Raw genomic sequence first — 23,343 nt, 5'->3', positions numbered from 1 at the left:
AGAATCAGTTTAAACAAACATTTCAATGAAAAACATTGACAACGATAACTTAATGTGGGTGAACATGCAGGTTATCAAAGTGACCCCGGAATATGAAAACGGACTTCAACTTGAAATCATTTTTGGAAAAATAGCTGTAAGCGGACAATTTTAGGGAAAACTATCCAATCTTGTTCTCCATACATCAGTACATGGTTTAAAAATATTAAACTTGAAAAAAAATGTGTTGCGTCCAGAAAAATGTAATGATTACTTCGAAAAGTGATCAATGTCACCCCGGTTTACGGTAGTAGGAAAGCTAGCTGTGGCTCTAGAATTAGTGCACTTCCCCTACGAGGACAATCTGGGTGGCAAACTTCAGACTGTCTAATTCGGTTCCCTTGTGCCATTTAGTACCACTTCCTCGTTGATCTAGCCTACTACTACGAAGAGTTCCCCGGCGAGGAAAGTTCTCCCGATAAAAATTAGCTAGGTGCCGAGGTCAGTTAGGTGAAACAGGTCGTTAGGTTCTCTGGTGCCCTGATAACCCGCGACTGGTGATGTCTCGTCGCGGTCTACTCAGTCCAGTCCCAAGCGGTGAATCTAGCTTACGCTGGTGGAGAGTTCCCTGGCGAAAGAAGTTCTCCCCATTTAGATACTGTGTTTGTTCCTTCGGGAAGAGACCCTCAAAGATTATCCTTAGCTTACCCGGGCATATTTCAGCTGGTGTCGACGGGCTCTCATCTTTGTCATGACGACTCAGTACGCGCCCCCCCCAGGGATTGGCGTCTACTTCTCAGCACAGATACTTACACTTATAAAATGAAGTACCTATTAATGCGTAGAAAACTACTCATTTTCAATAAAGGTGAAATAACCCATTAAATGGGTAAAGCGTTTGTACCCATTAATGAGTACAGACCTTGTACGTCAACCTGGGTATGTTTCACCCATTATTTTTCGCAGAACTGTTACAATAAAATACGTAAAAAATACCTGTTCACGAAAATCGCGCCAGGATGAAAAATACTGTCAATAGAACTATTTCTGAATTAAAAAAAAAACAAAATAACATTCATTTCACATTATTGTCTCTTTATAAAAGCATAGGAATCTAGATAGAGATCCTATTCCAAAACTCCTTAACTCCGCAACGGACTCCGATGCAGGCCGATAATTTGCAGGTTCCGCTACAATCTTTAGTTTGCAGGTTAACTCGCTTGAAATAGTTCTTAAGGATTTTTCACCCATTGTTAAGATCAATATACTCATTGACATTACCTGATCGAGTAGTTATGAAATGGATAAAAAGTACTCTTTGTTAGAAACAAAAAAATACCCATTTTCTTGACAGCTCGAATAACTTCCGAAAATGGGCAATTTAAATTCATAAAATGGGTAAAGTTTTTTTACCGTGTATGGCAAACTGGCTTGCTAAGCTTGAGCTCTCATTTTAAAGCGTCCCTACCTAGGATAGGATCCGCCAGCTGGCTTCTTCTTATATTTTACTAATCCCTGTTGAAAACGACATACCCCCACTCGACCAATGTTGCCAAAATATTTGTTTTGTTTCGGTCGTATATTTGTTCTGATTAAAATATTCTATATTATGTACCAATTTCATGGAAAAATCAAAGATTTAGTCTTTATATCCGCATTTAAACGATCATAACGTTTTTTCCATCGGAATACAGCAAAACAAAATAATATATATTCGTTGTTGGACATTACGAAAAATATCTTCACGCCTCTTCATTTTTGTAAGTTGCTTTCTGAGTCAAGCAACCTCTGTCACAAGAATAATTTTCTCTGTTCGGATTTATTTTAAATATTCTAAAACTATTTTTCTGCAAGGTTTAATTTTTGTTTTGGAGGAATGTATAGGTTTTTACATGTGATTGTTTCGGAGAAAACAGCAGTAGAAAATACACTCTCCTATTTACACCGATGATCGATTCAGTTGAAAACTGTACAATTCAACTGTATCGATAATACCAAAGGAAGAACAAGAAGCGACTTCCGGGATAACTTTCTCCCTGTTTGCTCAGTACTTCCAATTTACTCGGTACTGGAACAAAGACAATTTTTACATGATGTTCAAAATATTTTCATACTTACGCTACACAGCCTGTTGATTTCGAAAAGAGGCATTTCCGCATTACTCCGCACACAGAACAGAATCCACGATAACCGCGCTACCGGATCTCTCGGGAATTTCAGTTCTGGATAATATGTTTGATTTCGTCTGCCAAATAATGCCTGCACTTCATAATTACAGACGGATGTTATAGAAAGAAAGCGGTATCTCGAGAAAACAAAAAAATCAACACGGTTAACAATCGTCGTTTTATGTTTGATATCACAATATGACAACACTTCCAAGCAGCCCTTTGGTACTTTTAGTTTCCAAGCCGAAGGTTTGCCTATGTCACTTTCGTCCAATCACGAGCTGGTTCAGAATTGGTTCAAAAACAGAAGACAGAGCTGGCGGATCCTATCCTAGGTCCCTACCTTCTCGAAATGTCACTTGCGTTTCTCTCTCACTCTCCGATTTTGCTTTCTGAGTCCGCCTTCTGGCTTTAAGCGAAGACTGCATATCAAGAAGACTGGCAATTCTGTCCAGAACCTGGAGACAGTAACAGCAACGCCACTTGCGGGTAAAGGTAGTACTTCACATAGTGATGCACACACATATACACTTTTACATTAAGCTTCCTACCTTCGTTAATGTTAACGTTAATGAAAACCTTCGACGATACCATTTTGTCGCTGTTGTGCTACCTTATGATAAACGCCATTTAGGGGTTAAAATGAGTTAGATATGCCACATTACTTGTCGAAAAAATATCTACAAAGTGGCGTTTTCAGAATTTTGACATGCTGCTGGGTTACTGAGATACAGCGAGAAACGCGCTGAGAAATTTTCAATCTTTTGCTTCAAAGACCTGTGTCTGGGAATTGGCTCAAATTATCGTAATGCATAAGGTGTTTTTATGTGTAAAACTATCTGAGAAACACAATGGCATAATCATTTTCAAAACAAAAATACACGAAGTGTGAGAAATATGCAGTTTTAGTTTTACACTGGAAATTTATCATATTTGGCAACACTGTTGGCGTATCCAAATTTTACAACTATGGTACAGTACTTCCTATCGTGTCAAAAGTCGTACACAGAATGAGTTTCGGAATCTCTCACTTCCTGTTCGAGCAAGCGATCACCTTGCGTTCTTCTTCCTGCTAAAACGCATCGATTTTTGCGTATCGTAATTGCGCGTTTGAATGCATGGTTGCCAATTATATTTAGTAACAACACGTAACACAATAATTTCTCAAATGATGGAAATAGAACGAATTTGCCATTTGACCTTCTAATGCCTGAAACTGAAATAATTTTCTACCCCTGCCATCTTTGTCCACCCTCCCTGCCCTGACTCTTATACACAGAAGTAACACCCGTGACCACCCCCCCCCCCCAAGTATCTTTCTGAAGCATTTAGCTCTTCCTGTCTCTTTTAGTTTTAACTATTATATTATATAATCTCGTTGCCCAACACTATTACCATACGAAAATAACTCTAATTAATGTTCCCGAATCTTTACAAAATTCAATCGCGCCCTCTAGTTATTTCTACTTTTAAGATAATAAAATAAAAATTGTCTCCCTTAGTTAAACATTATTTGCTCCAATAATCTCACTGATAAAAATGTCAAACCATATTGCCATAAAAACTAAATGACCTCCCTAATTTTACGAAAATATGTAATCTCCTAGTTTTAAGTAATTTAAAATGTAAAACGAACCTTTAAGCTAACGTAAACGTGCCTTATCAAATAAACGAATTAAAAAAAAAGCAAAAAATTGCAAAACTAATTGAATTAAACGAAAACAAATACATCATAAACAAAAAAAATATTTTCTGATACCAATTGTTCATAAATGTTCAAAAAAAGTTAGTTTCCTAGACTGCCCATAAAAGCATAAGAGTCCTATATTGAAAAACAGTTGAGTCTTACGGATGGGACCAACATGTTTTAGTATTTTTTTTGATATTTTCTAAACAAACTTGGTAATCTTATTTCTGCATTGTGATTCAGTGGTGATACAGAATACAATGCAACAGATAACTCATTTTCGACAAAAAATTATATAGGACTCATATGCTTTTGTAGGTAGTAGATCGACGAACAAATGAATAGTAGTATCCATACTACGTAAACTTTCGTTTTTTTTTCAAAATAAAAAAGTTCTAGACCCTTAGAAAAAACAATTTAAAACTTGTCTCGTAAGCAAGCATCAGTGATATTGATTTGTTTGTGGTAATATCGTTCTACCAGAGACAAAAAATATACCGAGTAAAAATATTATTCAAATTTAAAATTGGAATTAACGCGAATTTGTAATGTAATGAGCAATATTGTATAATGTGTTTATATCAAAAGCATTTGTGTATATTTGATAGGTCTAATCTTCAAATTGATTTTTCCTCATTCGTAGTTTCATGTAGACCATGAAGGTCAGATAAAAAAATAAATATCTCGTGTGTATTAAAAAATTTAACCGCGTTTTTCTCGAAACCACTTTTTTTGAGCTGGTTGGAAATGTAACTCGAACCAATGATTTTTGATCGCTTTGAAATTTTTACAGTTTATTTAAAATTGATCTTTCCAGCGACGTACGTAGAATTTTATTCTTTTATTGGTTAAATATTTTTAATTAGTAATTTTGTGTCAATTTTTATGACATTTTCGCGTCAAATCAAGATATCGAAAAAGTACTATTTACATAGCTTGCTATTGACATAAGCAATCAGAAAACCTGTAGGTCTTGGCTAAATGTAAAAAATCACGGGAGATAGGTTTCCGGCCGTGGATCCCTTCTAAAAACTTTCATGGGGAAAATGCTGCACAGCCGGCATCTTGTGAAGAAATTGCTCGAAAAAATATTTTGTATGATTCAATACTTGTATCATAAATACCATTAAACAATATCTCGATTCACCTCTTTATTGCGCCAAGAATTTTTTTCGAAATATTGCTAATTTTTCGTCCTCTGCAGTTATGTAACCCCTTAATCAATAAGCTGCATGCCGTCTACTGCATAGCTCCAGTTTTCATGGCATTGTAACGTCACAATCCCTGTTCGCCGAAGTGACTCAACAAAGACGTTTTTGTTAAAAACTTCCGTCTTTCACTTGTAACCAAAAGTTTACAGATGGAATACTTGTTGGCTCCACCACAAGTCCACTACACCCACATGTACCCTAACATACTTGAGTGCGAGTGTCTCTCTCTGTCGCGCTCTCTCATGATACATTAACTGAGCGAACTGACAGCATCTAGTGAGTGCAGGGTGTATTGGATACACTCAGAGTCGTATCCACAGATAGCTAGATCAGTGCGTCCACACTCTAAATATTATGCTCGATTATAGCAGTTTGACAATTGAGTTGCTGCCATCGCTTCATCGATGGAGCCACTAGCATCAGTGTTGCCAAACCTTATGGACATGTCAAATCTATGTTATTTTCGTAGATTATCGGATGTTTTCGTCCTTTCTCGTGAAATCTTAGACGTATAAATAGCTTGGCTCGGGAATAATTGTCCTCTTTCTGTCCGTGACTAGTAACCAGCTTAGTAGTGCGCGACGGGTTCAATATCGGTAAAGTTAGGTTAGAAAAAATAGTAACATGTGGTGTAAATTGTGATTTAATTCCTTGTTTAATTCCAGTGAAAAGTTTATTTAAAACCCTATGAAAAGGGAACTTAAAAGTATTTGACCTACTATTTAGTAGTACGGTTAGTTAACAGTAAAATATTATAGTGCTAAATAAGATTGGTTAAAATGTTAAAATTTATAAATCTACAGATACAAGACACGTTAAAAATAATAGTACAATTTATTAGAAAGGACGCGCATTAAGTGTAAAAGAAAGCTAGCAAGAAAAAGGTAAAAATATATTAATTACAATAATGGGATAGTTAGGGTAGGGTGACGTTACATGTATATGTACTGATATCCTTTGGGATAGGTCCATCTAGGGCCTTTTTCTTTTTGTTCTTAGGAACACTTAGGAACACGGTTCCAAATTATCTCCCACAGAAGACTACACGGAACCAAAACCACCGATCGTTATCCGTCACTGGGTCGAGTGGACACGGACAGGAAGCCCAGCCGCGTGCCGGAAGAATCGTCGCCATCGCTAGTTCGACATTCACACCGGCCATTGTTAATTGCCGAGCGGGACAGGATTGTCGCCATTGTTATTTCGACATACTCGCCGGCCATTGTTAACGGCCTAGCAAGGCAGGATCGCCGCCAACACTGATTCCCTATTGTCGTCCTCCTTTGTATCCATCCGGGCAACGCACCGTGTTGGACAGTTGCAAGTTCCGGACAGGAATAGGAAGCAGCGATCGTCATCTCGGTCTTCATATGCTGCCGCTAAAATTACCGTTCGGGAGTGGGCAATTGTGAATGATCAGTCCACACCAATTGAACGACCACGTCATCGTCGAGTTATCATCGTTACGAAGTCAAAACCACCAGGACATATCGAACGTCAACGGGGACAATTCACCTGGTCGACCGGGTTCAACACATCATCATCAGGAAGCATCGCCGGATACCTCAGGTACATGTGTGACGTCACAGTTAGGAAGTAGGAAGAAATAGTATAGTTTAGGTATAAGTGATGATGTTTTAGGATTAAGGTATAGGAGAATAAGGATAGGGATTAAATTAATTTACATCAGATTTGCTTTGTTTTCTATATTTCCGTTTGCGGGCTTTAAAGTGCTTCCATCCCTCGGTTGTTTAATAGTCCACTGCAAAGAAGACGATTAATTGAGCTTTTGAGCACCCCTCATTTACGAGAAACTGTTTTCAGCCTGAGTAGTGAAACATTGTCGGAGTTGGTGAGCATCTTCTCTACCGGTCATGCTCATTGATTGAGAACCTTTTAGGTGTGTGCGTTAACTCGGTCTACGTAGCGGTAAACGACCCTGTAAATCATTGCTAGGGGGTGGTTTCCACCCACCACATAGTGAGAGACGAAGTGTATCACACTTTAGCTTGCCGGTCGTCCTTCTCCGTGCTGCAGCAGGGTTCCATTGACCGATGCGGTCGCGAATCGCCTGGTGGTCGCTATGGGGATACTTCTCGCACACTCTCCACCGGTAGGTGTCGCGGTTTGCCGCCAATTTTCACTACAAGGAAATAATCTCACAAGATACCTTTTGCGAATGAAACTTTCATAATTCCATTTAAAATATTGGGCATATTGTTGAACATATTAATTTTTTTCAAAATATTTCGCGGGGCTACTACGCTACTGAATAGCGTCAAACGTTTATTGACACTTTTAAAAATAAGTTTTTTTTCGTTAAACATTATGAATATTTTTCATTTTGGATGTTATACCACAGTATTTAAATTAAATGATATTTCGCACATTCAGAACAAAAGACAAAAAGCTATACGATAATTTTAGTATATATATATATATATATATATATATATATATATATATATATATATATATATATATATATATATATATATATATATATATATATATATATATATATATATATATATATATATATATATATATATATATATATATATATATATATATATATATATATATATATATATATATATATATATATATATATATATATATATATATATATATATATATATATATATATATATATATATATATATATATATATATATATATATATATATATTCTTGTTTTTTATATGTGCAGGAAGAATGGTTCACACTCCGACTTCACTCGTTATCTGGACGAAGGAAATTATGTTTTGTATGCAATTGGCGAAACATTCAACACTGGCAATACTCTAACATTAGACTTGTAACCGCTTCCTTTTACTGTAAATCCAATTATTAATTTACTTGATTTGAAATATGCGAATATTCCGTTTCAGTAAGTGTGAAAATGTAGAAAGGGGGATACACAGGCCGCCTACGATAGCTTGCCGGTCCGTCAGCAAAAATAAATTATGGTTTCATACGCGAGAAAAAAATGACCACCAAATGTTTTCTTAACACATGCAAACCTACAGGAGGAATCGTTTCGAGATTATCAAATTTTATATAGTAGAAGTTCGGTGGCAAGCTTCATATACACTCAACGGTCATACAATCGTGCGCGTATCGAACATATTCCTATTAACACGCTTCCAGTCATTTTCTGGCCATCAATGCTGCGTGTCGTGCCAAAATTAGTATACTATCAACATGTATCTAATAATAACCTTGATAGTGTCAGCGTTCACGGCTCTTTACGTTTATTTGGTGTGGAATTTTAGTTACTGGAAAAAACGAAATGTTCCTGGTCCTGATCCACTACCCATTCTTGGGAACATGAGTTCCTTCCTACTTCGGAATCAACCAATCTTGGAAGAATTGGATAAGATATACAAGTGAGTTTTTTGAAATTTCTGTAAGACGAAAAAAAAAATTTCTGTTGCAGGAAGTATAAAACCAAGTTCAATTTCGTGGGAATTTTCAATGTTCGAACTCCTCGAATTTTAATCACGTCACCAGCTCTCGCCAAGAATATTTTAACAATGGACTTCAAAAGCTTTCACGATAATGAATTTGGCCAAATGACGGACAAGGAGCTCGATCCGCTTCTCGCACGAAATCCATTCATGCTGAATGGTGAAGAGTGGAAAACGAAACGGGCAGAGATAACGCCTGCCTTCACCACATCAAGGGTAACACATTATATCAATTTACATCTAAGAAATCTAACCTATTTAGTTTATTATATCCAATAGATGAAAGCAATGTTTCCCTTGGTGGAAGATGTGGCTTCTAGAATGACCAAATACATCAAAAGCCACGAGGATTCTCCTTTGGAAGCTAAAGAACTAGCTGCAAAGTTCACCACCGACGTCGTTTCGAGCTGTATTTTCGACACTGATGCGCAATCCTTCACGACCGAAAAACCCGAGATCCGGGAAATGGGCCGAAAATTACTCGACTTTGGGTTCACGTTCGTGTTGGTAATGATATGTAGAACTATGCTCCCGAAGCTTTCAAAAATCCTTCAGCTCGGAATCGTACCAAAATCAGCGGAAAATTTCTTCATCAATTTGATGAAAGAAGCCGTCCGCTATCGTGATGGAAACTCGGTTAGTCGTGTCGATTATTTGGAGCATCTCATCAGTTTACGGAATAAAAAAGAAATAACCGAACTAGAAATTGCTGCACACGGAGTTACATTTTTCCTGGATGGGTTTGAAACTTCCAGTGTGGCGATATCATTCACGTTGTACGAGCTAGCTAAAAATCCCGATGTACAAGAGCGACTCCGGGTTGAACTTGTAGAAGCCGCGAACAAAAATGGTTCGATTTCTTATGACGTCCTTCTGGAACTGCCGTACCTGGACCAAGTAATCAACGAAGCTCTTCGACTTTGGCCTCCTGTGGGATTGATATCAAAACTATGCACCGAGCCGATCGATTTAAATTTGTCCCCATCCCAAAACATTCACATTGACTCCGGTGTTTATGCTATGATTAATTCATGGTCATTTCATCGTGATCCAGAATACTACGAAGATCCTTTGACCTTCGACCCGAATCGATTCAGCCCCGAGACGGGTGGGATCAATCCGTATCGTGAGAAGGGATGCTACTTGCCATTCGGTGATGGTCCACGCCAGTGTCTGGGGATGCGATTCGCTCGGATGCAAGTCAAACGAGCTATCTGCGAAGTTGTTAGCAACTTTGTAATAACGGTTGACTCCAAGACAAAAGAGCCCATGCGCTTGGACCCCGCACAGTTTTTGATAACCGCACTCGGGGGAATTTGGTTAAGATTCGAACCTACAGAAAAGTGAACGTGCTCCATACAATTTCAATAAACCCTAGCAGCCAAGGGAGATTTTCGATACTCATGCTCTACCAAAGGTTATACAGGGAACATTTTCAAACCATTGGCTTAAAAAGTTATATATGTATGGAATGTTTAATTTTAGGCATATGATGATTATATTTAAACGAATTATGAAGTTCTTGACAATAAACGATTTTATGTATTTATAAAAATGTCTTCATGATCTGTTCTCTCATTAATTTGAAACAGATATCACTTACGCCGTTTACTTGGCCCGAGGGCCTAGTGTTTCGAGAATTTATCGACATGTCAATAAAACCCAATCGTGAACCCGAACATAAACTCCAGGTGGACGTAATCATACTGAGAATTTGGAGAGCCCAATGGTTATAAAGTAGCTGATGGGAAATAGTACAGGTTACATTGCTGATTTTCGAATTTCTTTCTTGCACAACATGCCACCGCTACAAAGAAGCATTATTACGCAGCCATCACCGAGACGCCTCTAATGCCGTGCTACGAAAACCCCCTACCGGTTCCACGCAGTCGTGCTACCAACGAGCGACCAGCTCAGTCGTCCCGGACCTGCGTTCGGAAGTCGTGAGGGAGTTTTCTAAACTCCCTTCTCAGGCGAGTATTTTGCTTTAAAAAACGAACCGCTTCGTGAAATGCTGTTGCATTCCATTGAGTACAACTTGTTGGAACCATCTGCCGTTGTTTGAACGAAGTACAATTTCGCCGTTATTGCTGAGACTGCACAAACAAATTCACGCTTCGCTGCCACCACCGGAACGCCTGTTACACCGCACTACGGATGTCTCCGACCCGGCGATCAGTCCAGTCATCCCGGCCCTGTGTTCGGAGGTCGTGAAGGAGTCTTCCGAACTCCCTTCTCGGAGGAGAATTTTGCTTTTAATGACGATCCGCTCCCTGAAAGCCTTCCGGTTTCTAGCATGCCATCGGGTAAGTCACGTCGTTGCAATATGTCGGGACGCTTGATATCCGGCGCTGACGGTTTGCGGTTGTATTGCCAAAATGTCAGAGGGTTAAGGACGGAAATCGGGGCCTTGTACTTGGCTGCTCTTCGGGGATTCTTACGCAGTTTATCGTACTGATCGAGGCGCTCGTAACAGCATCCATGGGATGTTTTGGTCGCCGTTTCTTCCGCACTTGCCTCTTGATAGTTCATCAAGTATTGAATGTTTGGACGAAGATTACTACGAATAACAATTTTATTGGAGCTGTTTACATTCCTCCAGAAAAGCTACTTGACTGCACTATTACACAGCTCCATCTAGACTCTACAGAATGCGCTTCTTCTCAGGCAGGTGCAAATGATGTGGTGATAGTCCTTGGTGATTTCAACCAACCAGGACTCTTGTGGGTTTCGTCTGGGCGTTTACCCTAATCTGTTACCTTCGACACGAAATCCTGCCAGCCGCTTAGGGAAACTGTGTATAAGACGGACATCTTAAGGTTAAAGGCTCAAAAGCGAGCCTTTTGCATTTTCCAGGCAAAACTTTTAACTGTAATGCTTCTTAGGAACAAAGCAAAGATGATGATACCTATTTAGGCGCAATCCAGTCACTCTAAATCGAGTTATCAACGAAATACTGTGACATCCTGATTAATGAGATGAATAAGGGCTCGTCTACCCTGCATCGCAATGTTGCGATAATAAAAAATAGACCGAAGATATAAAATTTAACGGCATTCTGCTTTGTATTCACGTAAGAAATATGTCATCTTTACCCTACTGTACCCGTCATACCCAACATGATAGGGGAATTATGGTTAAAAGTGACACATTAAGAAATTCCACACAGTTACATTGTTTATACAATTTTCCAACCTGCAAATGACACAGACTCTTACTTTGACTCTTGATGCACCATTCCACAAAATTTTTCCATTGACAACGTTAATCATCGAACGAGTATCCATTATCCGCAACTACGGTCCCAGCCAAGGTGCTTAGAGTTCTAAGGTGATTCGTCTTTGGTAGTAACTAGGTGAGGAGTGAGCTAAGCAAGCTGCGGGGAAAAATGACAGCAAACAACTTTGTTTTCATACTGAAATCCAACCAAACATGCATGGGGATGTAGTAAACACTGTTGTTAGCTGTCGTTTCTAGAACCAACATGGCTGATCGGCGATTTCGAGGATCGTATCACCTGAGAATAAAAGCTCCTTGGTCTTAGCATCAGCACAACGATTAAAGCCCATGCCCGGGAGAAGAAAAAGGTGCGAACCAAAGCAACCACAGAAGGCCATGTTGTCGTCGCTGTGCAATGTGTGTTCGCAGTAGATTTCTACCGACTCTGATTCGGTTCATTGTTTTGGTGGATGGAATCTCAATCGGCCCACCCCTGAGTCGATTCCTAGTACCACCAGGAGTACTTGCTCCAAAGTTGAAGCAAATCGGACATGTCTAGCTACCGGACCAACGTGCCTGAAGTTTGTATGGGATTTTTCGACAATTTACATGGAGAAAACCCACTAATTCGCATTTTCAGCGCTAGGTGGCACTGTATGCATCGTATTATCACTGTAAGTGAAAATAAGAAAGATAATTTGATTGTCTACAACTTTGTCGAAAACTGCTAGTCAATCCGGCTGTGTTAGAAGAAGTTATTAAACTTTTAGCAAAGTGATGTCTGAGTCAGTTTTGCATGGGGCCTAGCAGTGCATGGTTTTGTATCAGTACTTGATTCCAACGAACTATACAGTTTTGTGAAATTATGGTTAGATTTAACTGAATAGTATGTTTGGAAGAATTGTAGTACATAATGCGAGTTATGATTTGGTTAGAAAATTTTAGTTCCACCTGTGACCGCATAGAGGGCGCCAACACTAACTTTTCATAGAAGATAGATGAAACTTCAATGTGTCAACATTGGCTGGGACCGCTGCCGGATCTTCGAAGGCGTCGATGTTTTTCGAATATGGCCACGAAGCACAGGCTTGCTCCAAGCCAGTATGTTGCCCAAAATGTGCGGAAGGCTACAAAGCCAAAGACTGCGACCCCGCCAACGCGAAGTGTGTGCACTGTGTTGGTATGAATGCAATAGAACAGTCTGCCACCCAGAAAACGAACGTAAGTCACACTGCGTGGAGGATTTTTTAAATCTTAACCACTGCTTATCTTACTGTTTTTAATGATGTAGCAGTAGTGTTAGGTTCCGGGTGCAAGCTGATATTTGCCGACAACCTTAAGCTGTACTTAGTCATCCAGTCAACCGAGGACTGCCACCAACTACAAGCACTATTGGATCGCTTTGTGAAGTGGTGTCGAATGAATTAGCTTACTGTAAATATTGCCAAATGCTCCGTGATGACGTTCCACAGGAAAACGATCCGTTGGTCTTCGATTACCGTATCGATGGGGTTGCGCTACAGAGAGTTAATGAAGACTGTGACCTGGGTGTAAACTGTCCTTCACTTCTCATATGACCAACATAACATAACCAGCAAATCGGCAGTTGAGATTAATTTCGAAGATTTCACGGGATTTTACGGATCCATACTGTCTAATATCCCTATACTGCGCATTGGTCAGACCAATCCTCGAGTTCGTCTTGCCGGTTTGGAATTCACATCATCTAACTTGGTGTTTAAAATTGGAAAGAGTACAGAAAAGGTTCATATGCTTAGCTCGTAGGAACTTGACGTGACCTGCAAAATTTACCACCGTATCGTGACCGTTGCCAGCTGTTCAATTTGGAGACATTAGAATGTCGTCGTAGTATCCAGCAAGCTACTATCTTGGTGAAAATTTTAATTCTTCTTCAATTTGTTCAACGTACTGATTTGATTCAAAAATCGTATAGCTCACTTTTGACATGAATTAAACTATCATACTGTGTAGAACAATAAAATTTTACAGGCATCCGTTCATTTTACTTATTTATTATTTGGTTTTGTGAATAATATGACCAAAATATTTCTGTAAGACGCTTTGGATGTAGTTAGGATACTAGGACTACGTAGTTAATGAAAATTGTCAAGATGGATCCGGTTCGCGGTGACATTTACTTTTTCCGCATCGCATGGCTGGCAAAAGAAATGAAAATTATTATGTAAACGGCACCGATGAACCGAGCAAAAGTACGAAGGTGCATTCAGAAGAGTAAGAACTTCAGGACATTGTCCCGTTGGTGTGTGCTTTATGTATGGTGATTTCGCAGTTTTAGAAACGAGAGAGAAATTGAGCGATTAAAATATAGAGTGATAGGAGTGCAACGGTTTGGGTTGCAGTTGAAGAAAAGCTTGATATATTTACCAGAGCCTAAGCGAGCTGTCGCACACCTAAATTCCGGAGTCGTTACTCGCTGAAAACGGATCACAACAGAAAACGAACAAGAAAATATCAGACTGGGCCATACATTCAGTAAATTCTTAAAGTTATGTAGGTCTGTTTATTGAAGATTTCCGTCATAATATGGGATAAAAGCAAAGACCACATATCAAGAAGACAGAATTGCCAGTTCAGTTCAGAATCTGTAGACAGTAACAGCAGCACGTCTTTCGGGTAAAGGTGATATTTTCTATATCTACTTTTATATTGAGATCGCTATCTTCCTACAATAGACAAAACCTTTATTTCTCATTTACTATTGCGATTTCAGTTCAGTGTATAGCGATTCCAGAATTTCTTCTCAAAGATAATAATGATAGTAGGCTTTGACACCTTTTTTCTAACTTATGTGAAATTTGTTCCTTTTGAAACAACGTGTGATTTGAGTACAAGAAACACCTTGCAGAAGTATCGTTCGATGCACAGAAGGCCTCGAATTTATCCCAAAAGTCAACAAACTTGAGCTGAAATCTCATCGAACTATTTTTATATCCTTCATGAAACTGTCTATCAGGATTCTCAATCGAAATTAAATCAAATGACTGTATATCCAATCAAGTTTAATCAAATATAAAGTTTAAATTTAAGCCCCACAATATACTGACGAGAAAGGAAATTTATTTAAGATTATATCAAGCATATATAAAACTATTTATATTTGCTGTATTACACAGCATCTCTGAAAAAAGTTCTAATTTTGTTATAAATTTATCTGCTCTTCCTTATATCTCCTTGTTTGTATAATAACATTGGTGCGCATAAACCGGTCGAATCTAAAATTATGTTTTTCCGCTTAAAGGTGGGACTTTATTATCACTTAAGTTCTTCTGCACACACTGTTAAAATACGACGAGTCATTTTTTGCAGTTTTTGGAAATCGAGTTCTTAACCAGAAGGCGCCGTGCGAATCTGGAAACTTTGAAAAATATTGAATTGCTTTCTCTGGCGATTTCGAATCGAGTTGTAGTTTTGTACAAAGTTGTAGACAATAAAATTGTCCGTCAGTTTCTCACTTTTGGTAATATTTGAATGTTTATAGTACTACCTAGGGTCAAAAATGTAAACCAGTTTATTTGAAAAACTGCAAGGGGCAGCCCTATGGGGTTGCACGAACTGTAGACGTAGGACTATACTACTTAATGTAAAATATTTATTTTCTTAGTACTTAGTGTGTGGGAAAAAACACCCGGACCGGTGAAGAAAAATCAAATTTTAAACAATATTATCACATCTCATGTATAGACCAAGCTTTTTAGTTGCTCTCAAACAGATCCTAAAAGTTCAAAAAGTAAGTTTGTAGATGTGTCGATGCCACAGGATTGTAAAATGTTTAATATTACGTCATGAAAATTCAATTCTTCCGTGACATTTTTTTTGCCTGCGAAATGCCCTGTGTGTATGCAAAGCTTATGATTTGTTGGGATATTAGCATTGATCGGAAAAATGCTTTCCAACGCTGCGCATTGCATACATACAAGACATTTTGCAAGTCAGGAGCTGTTCATTTTACCACCGCCACATGTTCAATTTACCCACTCACTATAAACATCTCATTTTTGGACATGGTTAGAAATCAAGAATCATGTTTGAAAAAATGTGTTTATGACGAAGTATTTTTACCAGATATGTACAAAACATGTCTAACAAGAAACATATAAGGTGATTGTAATATCTCATTCACTTATTAGTTAGAAAATAATGACTTTGCTTAACGTGTTCATTTTACCACCAGTTCCCCTACCTACCAACACATTCACCCTAAACATTGAACCCAAGCGTACAATGCAAAATGAGTCAACGCTGATGATGATGGGTAGAGCGAAAGAGACAACTAGTACTACCACGACACTATTAGCGCGTTTCACCAAAATTCCACGCGGCCTTTCCCGATTGAAAGGAACGGCCGCGCTTAGCCCATCTGTCATAATATGTATCGTGATTTTGCATAGCGAAGGGCTGAATGATTTTGTTCCAAAAAACAGCCCTGCGTTATGCAACACTTTGTGCAGGTTGATTATACCAGTTGCAAGTGGGGCCAAATTCACCAAGTTCCGTAAAATTCCTTTTAAATTACAGAATTGATAAAATTTCTTAGATAAGCTTAACTAATTAATCAAATCCTGTTTTAAAAACTGTCCTTGCGTTTAATTCAAATGGAAAGCTTATTACTACCACTACATTACTTAATTTCAAGCGCAAATAGCAAATACATGGGCTAGTTAATCCAAAAAATTACTGGCAACATTACAGCGGCATTTAGGAAGCAATTGGAGTGGTCGCCTGTTGGACGACACAGGGTAGCATCCCTCCACAGTTAGTTAATCCAAAAAATTACTGGCAACATTACAGCGGCATTTAGGAAGCAATTGGAGTGGTCGCCTGTTGGACGACACAGGGTAGCATCCCTCCACAGCCAGTGTAACGCACTCCTAGCTCAGCTACACTGGCTGTAAAAAACACAGCGCAGTGATCTGCTTCGCCAGCCGTTCAACAGGGAACTGAGCGTGTCTGGCCAAGTCCGTTTTTTAAATAGTCAATGATGACGTCATTCATAGAAGCGTTGCGCGCTAGGTACACCAATCCGTCGTACAGGGCTTGGGAAGCGCTATCTTCTGTGTGTTAATGCGCGATATTTTGACAAGGTTGTATATTATTTAATTTTTTAATGCTATGATATCGAAAATCTTTGGGTTTATCTATTGGAATCTATTCTTAGAAGTATTTCGGGGCGATTTGTGCAAAAAAATTGAAAATTTATCGTGAGATGGCTGAATTATATGCGTTTAAAATTGGACCACTTTTCGTTACATACCATTTTTGTAGAATTTGCAGAGTGCACCCCCATATCGAAAACAAAGACGTAGTCCTACGTCAAAACCTAAGTTTTGAAACAAAACAACTTTAAAATAAAAAGTTGTTCTGGAGCCCCCGACAGAATATTTTATTTTCAAATGAAATATTTTATTTCTTTCACATGCTGAAGTTTTAGTGATTATTTTTCGGAAAAAATTGTTCTACCAAACACACCGTGAATAGCTTTATGTAACGCAGCCTAAGGCTGGTTTTTTCCGCTTTGTAAATGTATTTACACTCTATTTGTTAGCTTCGATCGGGAACCTTGTTGATTTAACCCTTTCATGCACAACTTTTTTCTAGTGCATGTAGGGTTTCAAAACTATTTTTTCTTGAAACGGTGGGGTCAAGAAACTCGAAAAAACTTTTTTTATAAAGGTAGGTGCTTCTCTTGCAGTGCAAGAAGCTGCTCAATTTTTACCTTCCAATGCTCACTACAATTCTCCTAGAATATTCACAATAGTCCAATTGCTTGGAAAACGTAGCCAAAAATAGTCTAAATTGATAAGTTTTATCAGTTTTCACTAATATTGCATCATAACGAAGTTATATGAAAAATTCATTTTCCGTCGTCAACGTAAACTGTCCCTAGCAGCACTGCTCCATCGGAATTCAATCAGACAAATTGCAATAACTTCAGTTCTAGAGCTGATTCTTGTAACTGTTAATTCTCAAATGAAAGCCAATAGTCACAATTATTATCCTTACGTGTTTTTGTGAGCAAATCTTGTTTCAATTAAAAGTTATAGCTGTTTAAAAACGTTGTTGTCCACAAACAACATGGGCATGAATGGGTTAAACCATTTGATACTTATTGTGTCATAATCGATACCATGCGTTCCATAAATGGGTATTTACCTTATATAGCAGAGAAAGTAAACCACAACAAAGATAACGAAAAAGATATAGCTCTGATAAGATAAAAACATATGGAAAAATCAAAACAACGTTCAGTTGCATATTGGAAATATGCACTACGAAAAAGATGATTCAGTTACTTATCTCTAAAGAATTGTTCACTATAAGCGCAGTGACGCACTCAATAAACCTAATGACGATGTACGTTTCTTAAATATTTGATCAACTTGTGTAAGACTGCGAAATTTTTCGTAAGGATTCATGACCGGGCACCGAGAGCGTCAGCATAAATTGGCTCAATTTGCACATTCCACACGTAGTTCGAAGATTGCGCAGCACAACTCAAACTGTGTTTTGAAAAATATGAATGTAAGGGAGACCGGGACTAGTTGGCGTTACATGAACATGTGAGAACTTTAATGTACTGTGTCGGGAGAGCGAGTGATGTTGGAAACGAACCAAACATTTCATTCTCTTTCAAGTTCACGCAGGGCAGTCAATTTTTTAAAGCTCTGGTTCAGCTGTCAAATACATTTGATTATATGGCTTCGTTTTTAAATTCATTGACTGACACATTTGATTTTCGTGTCTGTATTTTTCAAAATTTGGACGATTATGTTGTTTTAAAATAAAGAAAAGTATGGTTTACGTATATGGAACCCTCTTAATTCAAGACGTCACAAGCATCACGCAATGCGTACCTAGGTATATAGTCCCATAAATTTATAGTCACCGCTTAAATTCAAATTACAACACCAGCAATCATTAAGCTTCTCTTGCATATATTCCCATCCAACGGGTTCAAATCAGGAAAACGTGAAGGCATTTTGGCTCCTCACTGCGTAACCGGTCGACCCCAGGACCGTCGTCATCCGGAGATTTCAGCACTCGCATTCTTTCACAGCCACCCTGGTAGGATTTTCAACAGACTTGAAACAAATGGTTGGGGTTGCCAATTTAATGCTCGTTATTCTACTGCGCGGGAGCTCTGACAGTATTATTAGCTCCCAGCTGTCCTTGAGCCCGTTGACCCCTCTGCGTACGTTGAGTCAGGTTGGCATTCAATCCTCGCTCAGTAGCAGGTCGACCACATGGTCGCCCCAACGTAGGAACCCGCCGAACTTGAACTTATCCAGAGGTTCAGAAAAACTTAACGCACATCCCTTCCTAGTAACCCTCGAAGGATTTTTCATCGACTTGAAACTACCAGTTCGGATTTGCTAACTTGCTGCTCGTTTTTATGCTTTCGAGCAAACGTCGACCAAATTAGTGTGGCAGCCAGTAGCTCCCAGCTTTTGCTGAGCCAATTGATCCCTCTGTATATGTTCTAACCGTTTTTTGTCCCCTGTTTGTCTCGTGGTTCAAGACCTGCTTTCGGAAATAACTCCTTTGAATTCTACATCATCATATTGTGTAGTAGTTCCGCTATGGTTTCCAAGCTATCGCAAGCGTTTTTGACGTCTATCGGTATCACGGCACAGTTTCTATTTCCTCTTCTTTTCTTTTTGCGCGCCATGTCAGCTCTCTCGATCACTGTCCGAATGGCGTTCGTCGTAGAGTTGCCTTTTCAGAATCCGAACTGCTTTTTCGACAACCCATTATAGCTTTCCTGTTAAGGTCAATCCTTTCCAAGAGCTTCTCGAGCTCATCCAGCATATTGGTCTATACGACGATGAATCCTCGGGGTTACCTGGTTTGGGCTGTAGCACTATCTCTACACCCAAAACAATTTCCCAATGCAAAAATGGCATTACATCCTTTCGTGCATATTCGGAATTAGAATCATGCCTTCTTCGCATTGTAGACCAAGCATAGTTACTGCATTATACCAACACGGCTTGATTCATGATGAAATAAATCGATTGAGGATACACGCTACCATATTATCTGCCCGCATGTAAAAGTATTAGTTGGTTTTGCTTGCTGAGTCTCCAAAAAGGTGGTGTATTCTATATATGAATACCTCTGTGGTGTTTGTAAGAAGTTCTGTCTTCATACACCGTTACGCTTTTTTTGGCTCAATTCCAATCACACTAAACGCGTGAACAATTTGCGTTTATGAGAGTGTGTGATATACGCGTTATTTTCCCATAGCGAATGGCTTTTGCCACAATCATCGCTCTCTTATTCTACGCTTCAGAGAAGAGTGGAAGAAAATGATTTGTGCTCAGATTGATTTGCGATGATCGTTGACCAGGGCGATGATGTGCGCTCGCTGGATGGCATGGCGTCATATTGGCGTAGTCAACATAAAAAACTTTGTTTGTAACAAAATTAACGAAATTTGTCTAAATACAAACGAGAAGCACGAGTTTCGATCAAATTAGAGAAAGTGTGCATTGTTTTCTATTGTCTACTGCTACTGCTATTTGTTGATGACATTTCAAGCGATTTTGCCGTTGTCATACTGACCCCCATTGATCGGTTGAAAAACGATGTTACCTATTGAGTTCTACAATGAACTTATGATGAATGAAGTTCATGTTTGACAACTCTCAGTGGTTTGTTTACTTTGTCAATTTCGTGAGTGCGAATGCAACGGGTGCTCATCTGTTACATTCGAACTCATGTAACTCCCATGTAAACAAACCACCGAGAATTGTCAAACAAAGTTCATCCAGCTCATTTTGTGGGGTTATGTCGGTTGATGTAAAACCTAATTGTCAAACTCTGTATGTAGAGATAGGGATGCCAGTTACCTGTGTGCGCTGGATTCGCATGTTCGGGAAATAATACAAACTGAAATGAGTAACTGCCACTGCTGCTCAAAAGTGCAAAACCATGTCATCACTGCCCTTATAGTTTATGATACTTTAAACTTAAATACTTTTACTGCGAAATACTGATATGATATCACCTGAAAGTACTATTGATATGAGGAATGCCAGAAATGATTGGCGGACGGCTTCTATCAGACAAATGTTGAAATTTGTTAGCCCAATGTTCCCATATAGGTAACTTTCTCCTGTGTATAGTGCGCTTAAATAATCATTAATAATTATTAACATTTATGAACCTATCTAGTGGCTAGAACTCGCATATCGCTGATAAATTTAGGATTGAGAGAACGCCGAAAGCTCAATATAAAATCAACACATAATAATCACCCACACCCCTTCAATTTGATGATGCTATAAACTGTTCTCTCCAATATGCAGCATGTGATCAGTAGAAAGGCGAAATGGAAACAGGTCCTTGAGCGTGTATTAGTATTTTCAGAGCGCACATGTATCCGAGTGGAGATGTCCTTTACATGTGTATTAGTGAGGAGTCATTTCAATACTAATACTCCGATATCGTTAAATTCACTAATACATTCCCAACTGTGGGTTTGTGTAAGTTTCTGTGGTGTAATCGCCATTTAATGCAGTTTTGTCCCGGACCAATATCGCTTTCTATGCATTATACCAGTTACAATGCAAAATTCTCATTAGAATCATGCTTATTCGCATGTAATTCATACGGCTCGCGTTTTGGGTGTACAATTTATCAGAGAAGTGGTATTCATTTGGAAGCTTTTGAAACCCTTTTCTTCACATATTCAGGGGTGTCTGGATTGCCGCTCTCAATGCGATATTGGTGATTCCACCGGGTTCGGGTGCTTTCTTTACCAATGCGACGGGTTCTTTGTTGGAGATTTGTATCACTTGAACATTGTCCAACTCTACCATATCGTATAATTGACCATATCGTTGGATCAAGCTCCAGAAAGAGCCCTTCTACGATAACATTTAGGGTACATTTCCAGAGGCGGTATAGGTCCTCTGATCTTCGCCATCGTCACACGGTATTCGTCGCCCCAGCATTTGGTGTCAGCACCCTGCCCCAACTTTTTAAAGCAAACCAATTTTCTTCGCTTTATCTCACGATTCTATGCTGCCCTTGTGACGCGAAACACTATACTACGCTCCTCTCTGTCCACTTCGGTGCTAGCTCTCTGGACGTATCTTCTAGCTCTAAGACAGCTCCTCGTTCCACCAGTACGCTGGATGTCGTCTTGGCTCAAGTTTTCTTGTGGTATCGCATGCTCTTGTTAGCGTTTCTGCTAACTCTTCTGCTTTCATGTCAGAGAAGTCGCTCGCTGCCTTAAGTGGTTTCACAAAGAGGTGTCAACAGATTTCAACTTCCACTTCCGCTCGTGAGCTTTCGCCCTCTGTATTGATGCTTGGTTGGTTCGTTGACCCAAACTGTACTTGATTGTCAGGTGGTGCGTGTAGTGTTCGCGAACTCTCCAGTTCATGGTTTTCTGCGGAAAGTTTTGCTGGTGCCCTCATTGCATAGCATAACACCCAGTTTGGCTAAAGCTTCCGACAGGCTTTACTCTCTTGTGTTGGCATGTTTACTGCCCCACTCTACTACCCAAGCATTGAAATCTCCTCCGATGACTACCGGTTTTTATCAGCCCAGCTCTCCAGTAAATTCATCCAGCTCCAGCAGCTCCATATAAAGATCCCATTAATTTTGGCAGTCACAAAACCTTCGATGAATCTGAAACCACCTTCTGTATGGGGTATTTGCATTCCTGTTCTATCCGCCGCCCAGTTCCCCTAATCGATGGGAATTCGATATGGCTCCTCAATAATTGCAACATTGCAGTTCGTTTCTGATGTCGACTGCCACAACAGATGCTGTCCAGTGTCGCAGCGCATGAGGTTTACCTGGGTCAGCTCCATTACTTCTGGCTCTCCATCGCCTTTTTGTACACTAACTGTCTAACTGTAAGATCGTACACTATTACCTTAGCGTTCCGTCCCGTGTAATAAAGAAGTTTGTTTTTTAGCTAAGGTGGGCGCATTAGAAGGAGACTTTGACGAATGACCAATCAGGTTTAATGCATTTTTCAATAGGAAAAAGAATGCTAGAAAGTGGCAGACGTTGTGCAGTAATGGAGGATCAGGACGATGGCTATATTCCACCATCCCGGAGATATCAACGAAGCCTTGGTTCAGATGAAATAATGTGGGTCGGGATTTCACCCGTGAGGTGTCTTGGCTCGTGTTCAATTATTATACGATAGATGTAAATCTCCGGCGTATTGGGCTCGTGAACCAGCGCTTTTGGCGACGGTTATCACGATAATGAACATATGGTCTGGGCATGCCAAGCATTGTTCCGTCAGATCTCAGTTATTGGATTCCCTTCGGGAGGACGAGGTCCCAATGTCCCGGTGCGGGATACATTGGCAAGATCTCTTTTATATATCCCTCGTATACACTTTCTTAAAAATCATTAATATACAGATTAGCTACCCCTTTTCTTTTTTCTTCTCAGTTTCAGAAATGTTGTCTTCCGCGTGTACCGTGCACCATCGATGGTTTGATATGAATTAAAGGCAACACAAAACATTTCACTCGTACTCAACAAAAAACAGAACCTACAGCACGCGCAACTCGGTGTGTTGTCGATCCGCATTA

General features: G+C 39.3%; 1 protein-coding gene across 1 annotated transcript; it reads left to right on the top strand.

Moving 5' to 3' along the window:
• Window positions 1-7,971: 7,971 nt before the first annotated feature.
• Window positions 7,972-10,038, top strand: LOC131683637 (probable cytochrome P450 28a5). Its single transcript, XM_058965771.1, has 3 exons — window positions 7,972-8,437; window positions 8,488-8,734; window positions 8,798-10,038. Exons 1-3 carry the CDS (start codon window positions 8,253-8,255, stop codon window positions 9,863-9,865), a joined length of 1,500 nt encoding a protein of 499 aa, XP_058821754.1. The 5' UTR covers window positions 7,972-8,252; the 3' UTR covers window positions 9,866-10,038.
• The last annotated feature ends 13,305 nt before the right edge of the window (window positions 10,039-23,343 follow it).

The sequence above is a fragment of the Topomyia yanbarensis genome, chromosome 2 (assembly GCF_030247195.1).
Source record: "Topomyia yanbarensis strain Yona2022 chromosome 2, ASM3024719v1, whole genome shotgun sequence".
Lineage (NCBI taxonomy): Eukaryota > Metazoa > Arthropoda > Insecta > Diptera > Culicidae > Topomyia > Topomyia yanbarensis.
This window is presented reverse-complemented; position numbering and strand designations above follow the sequence as displayed.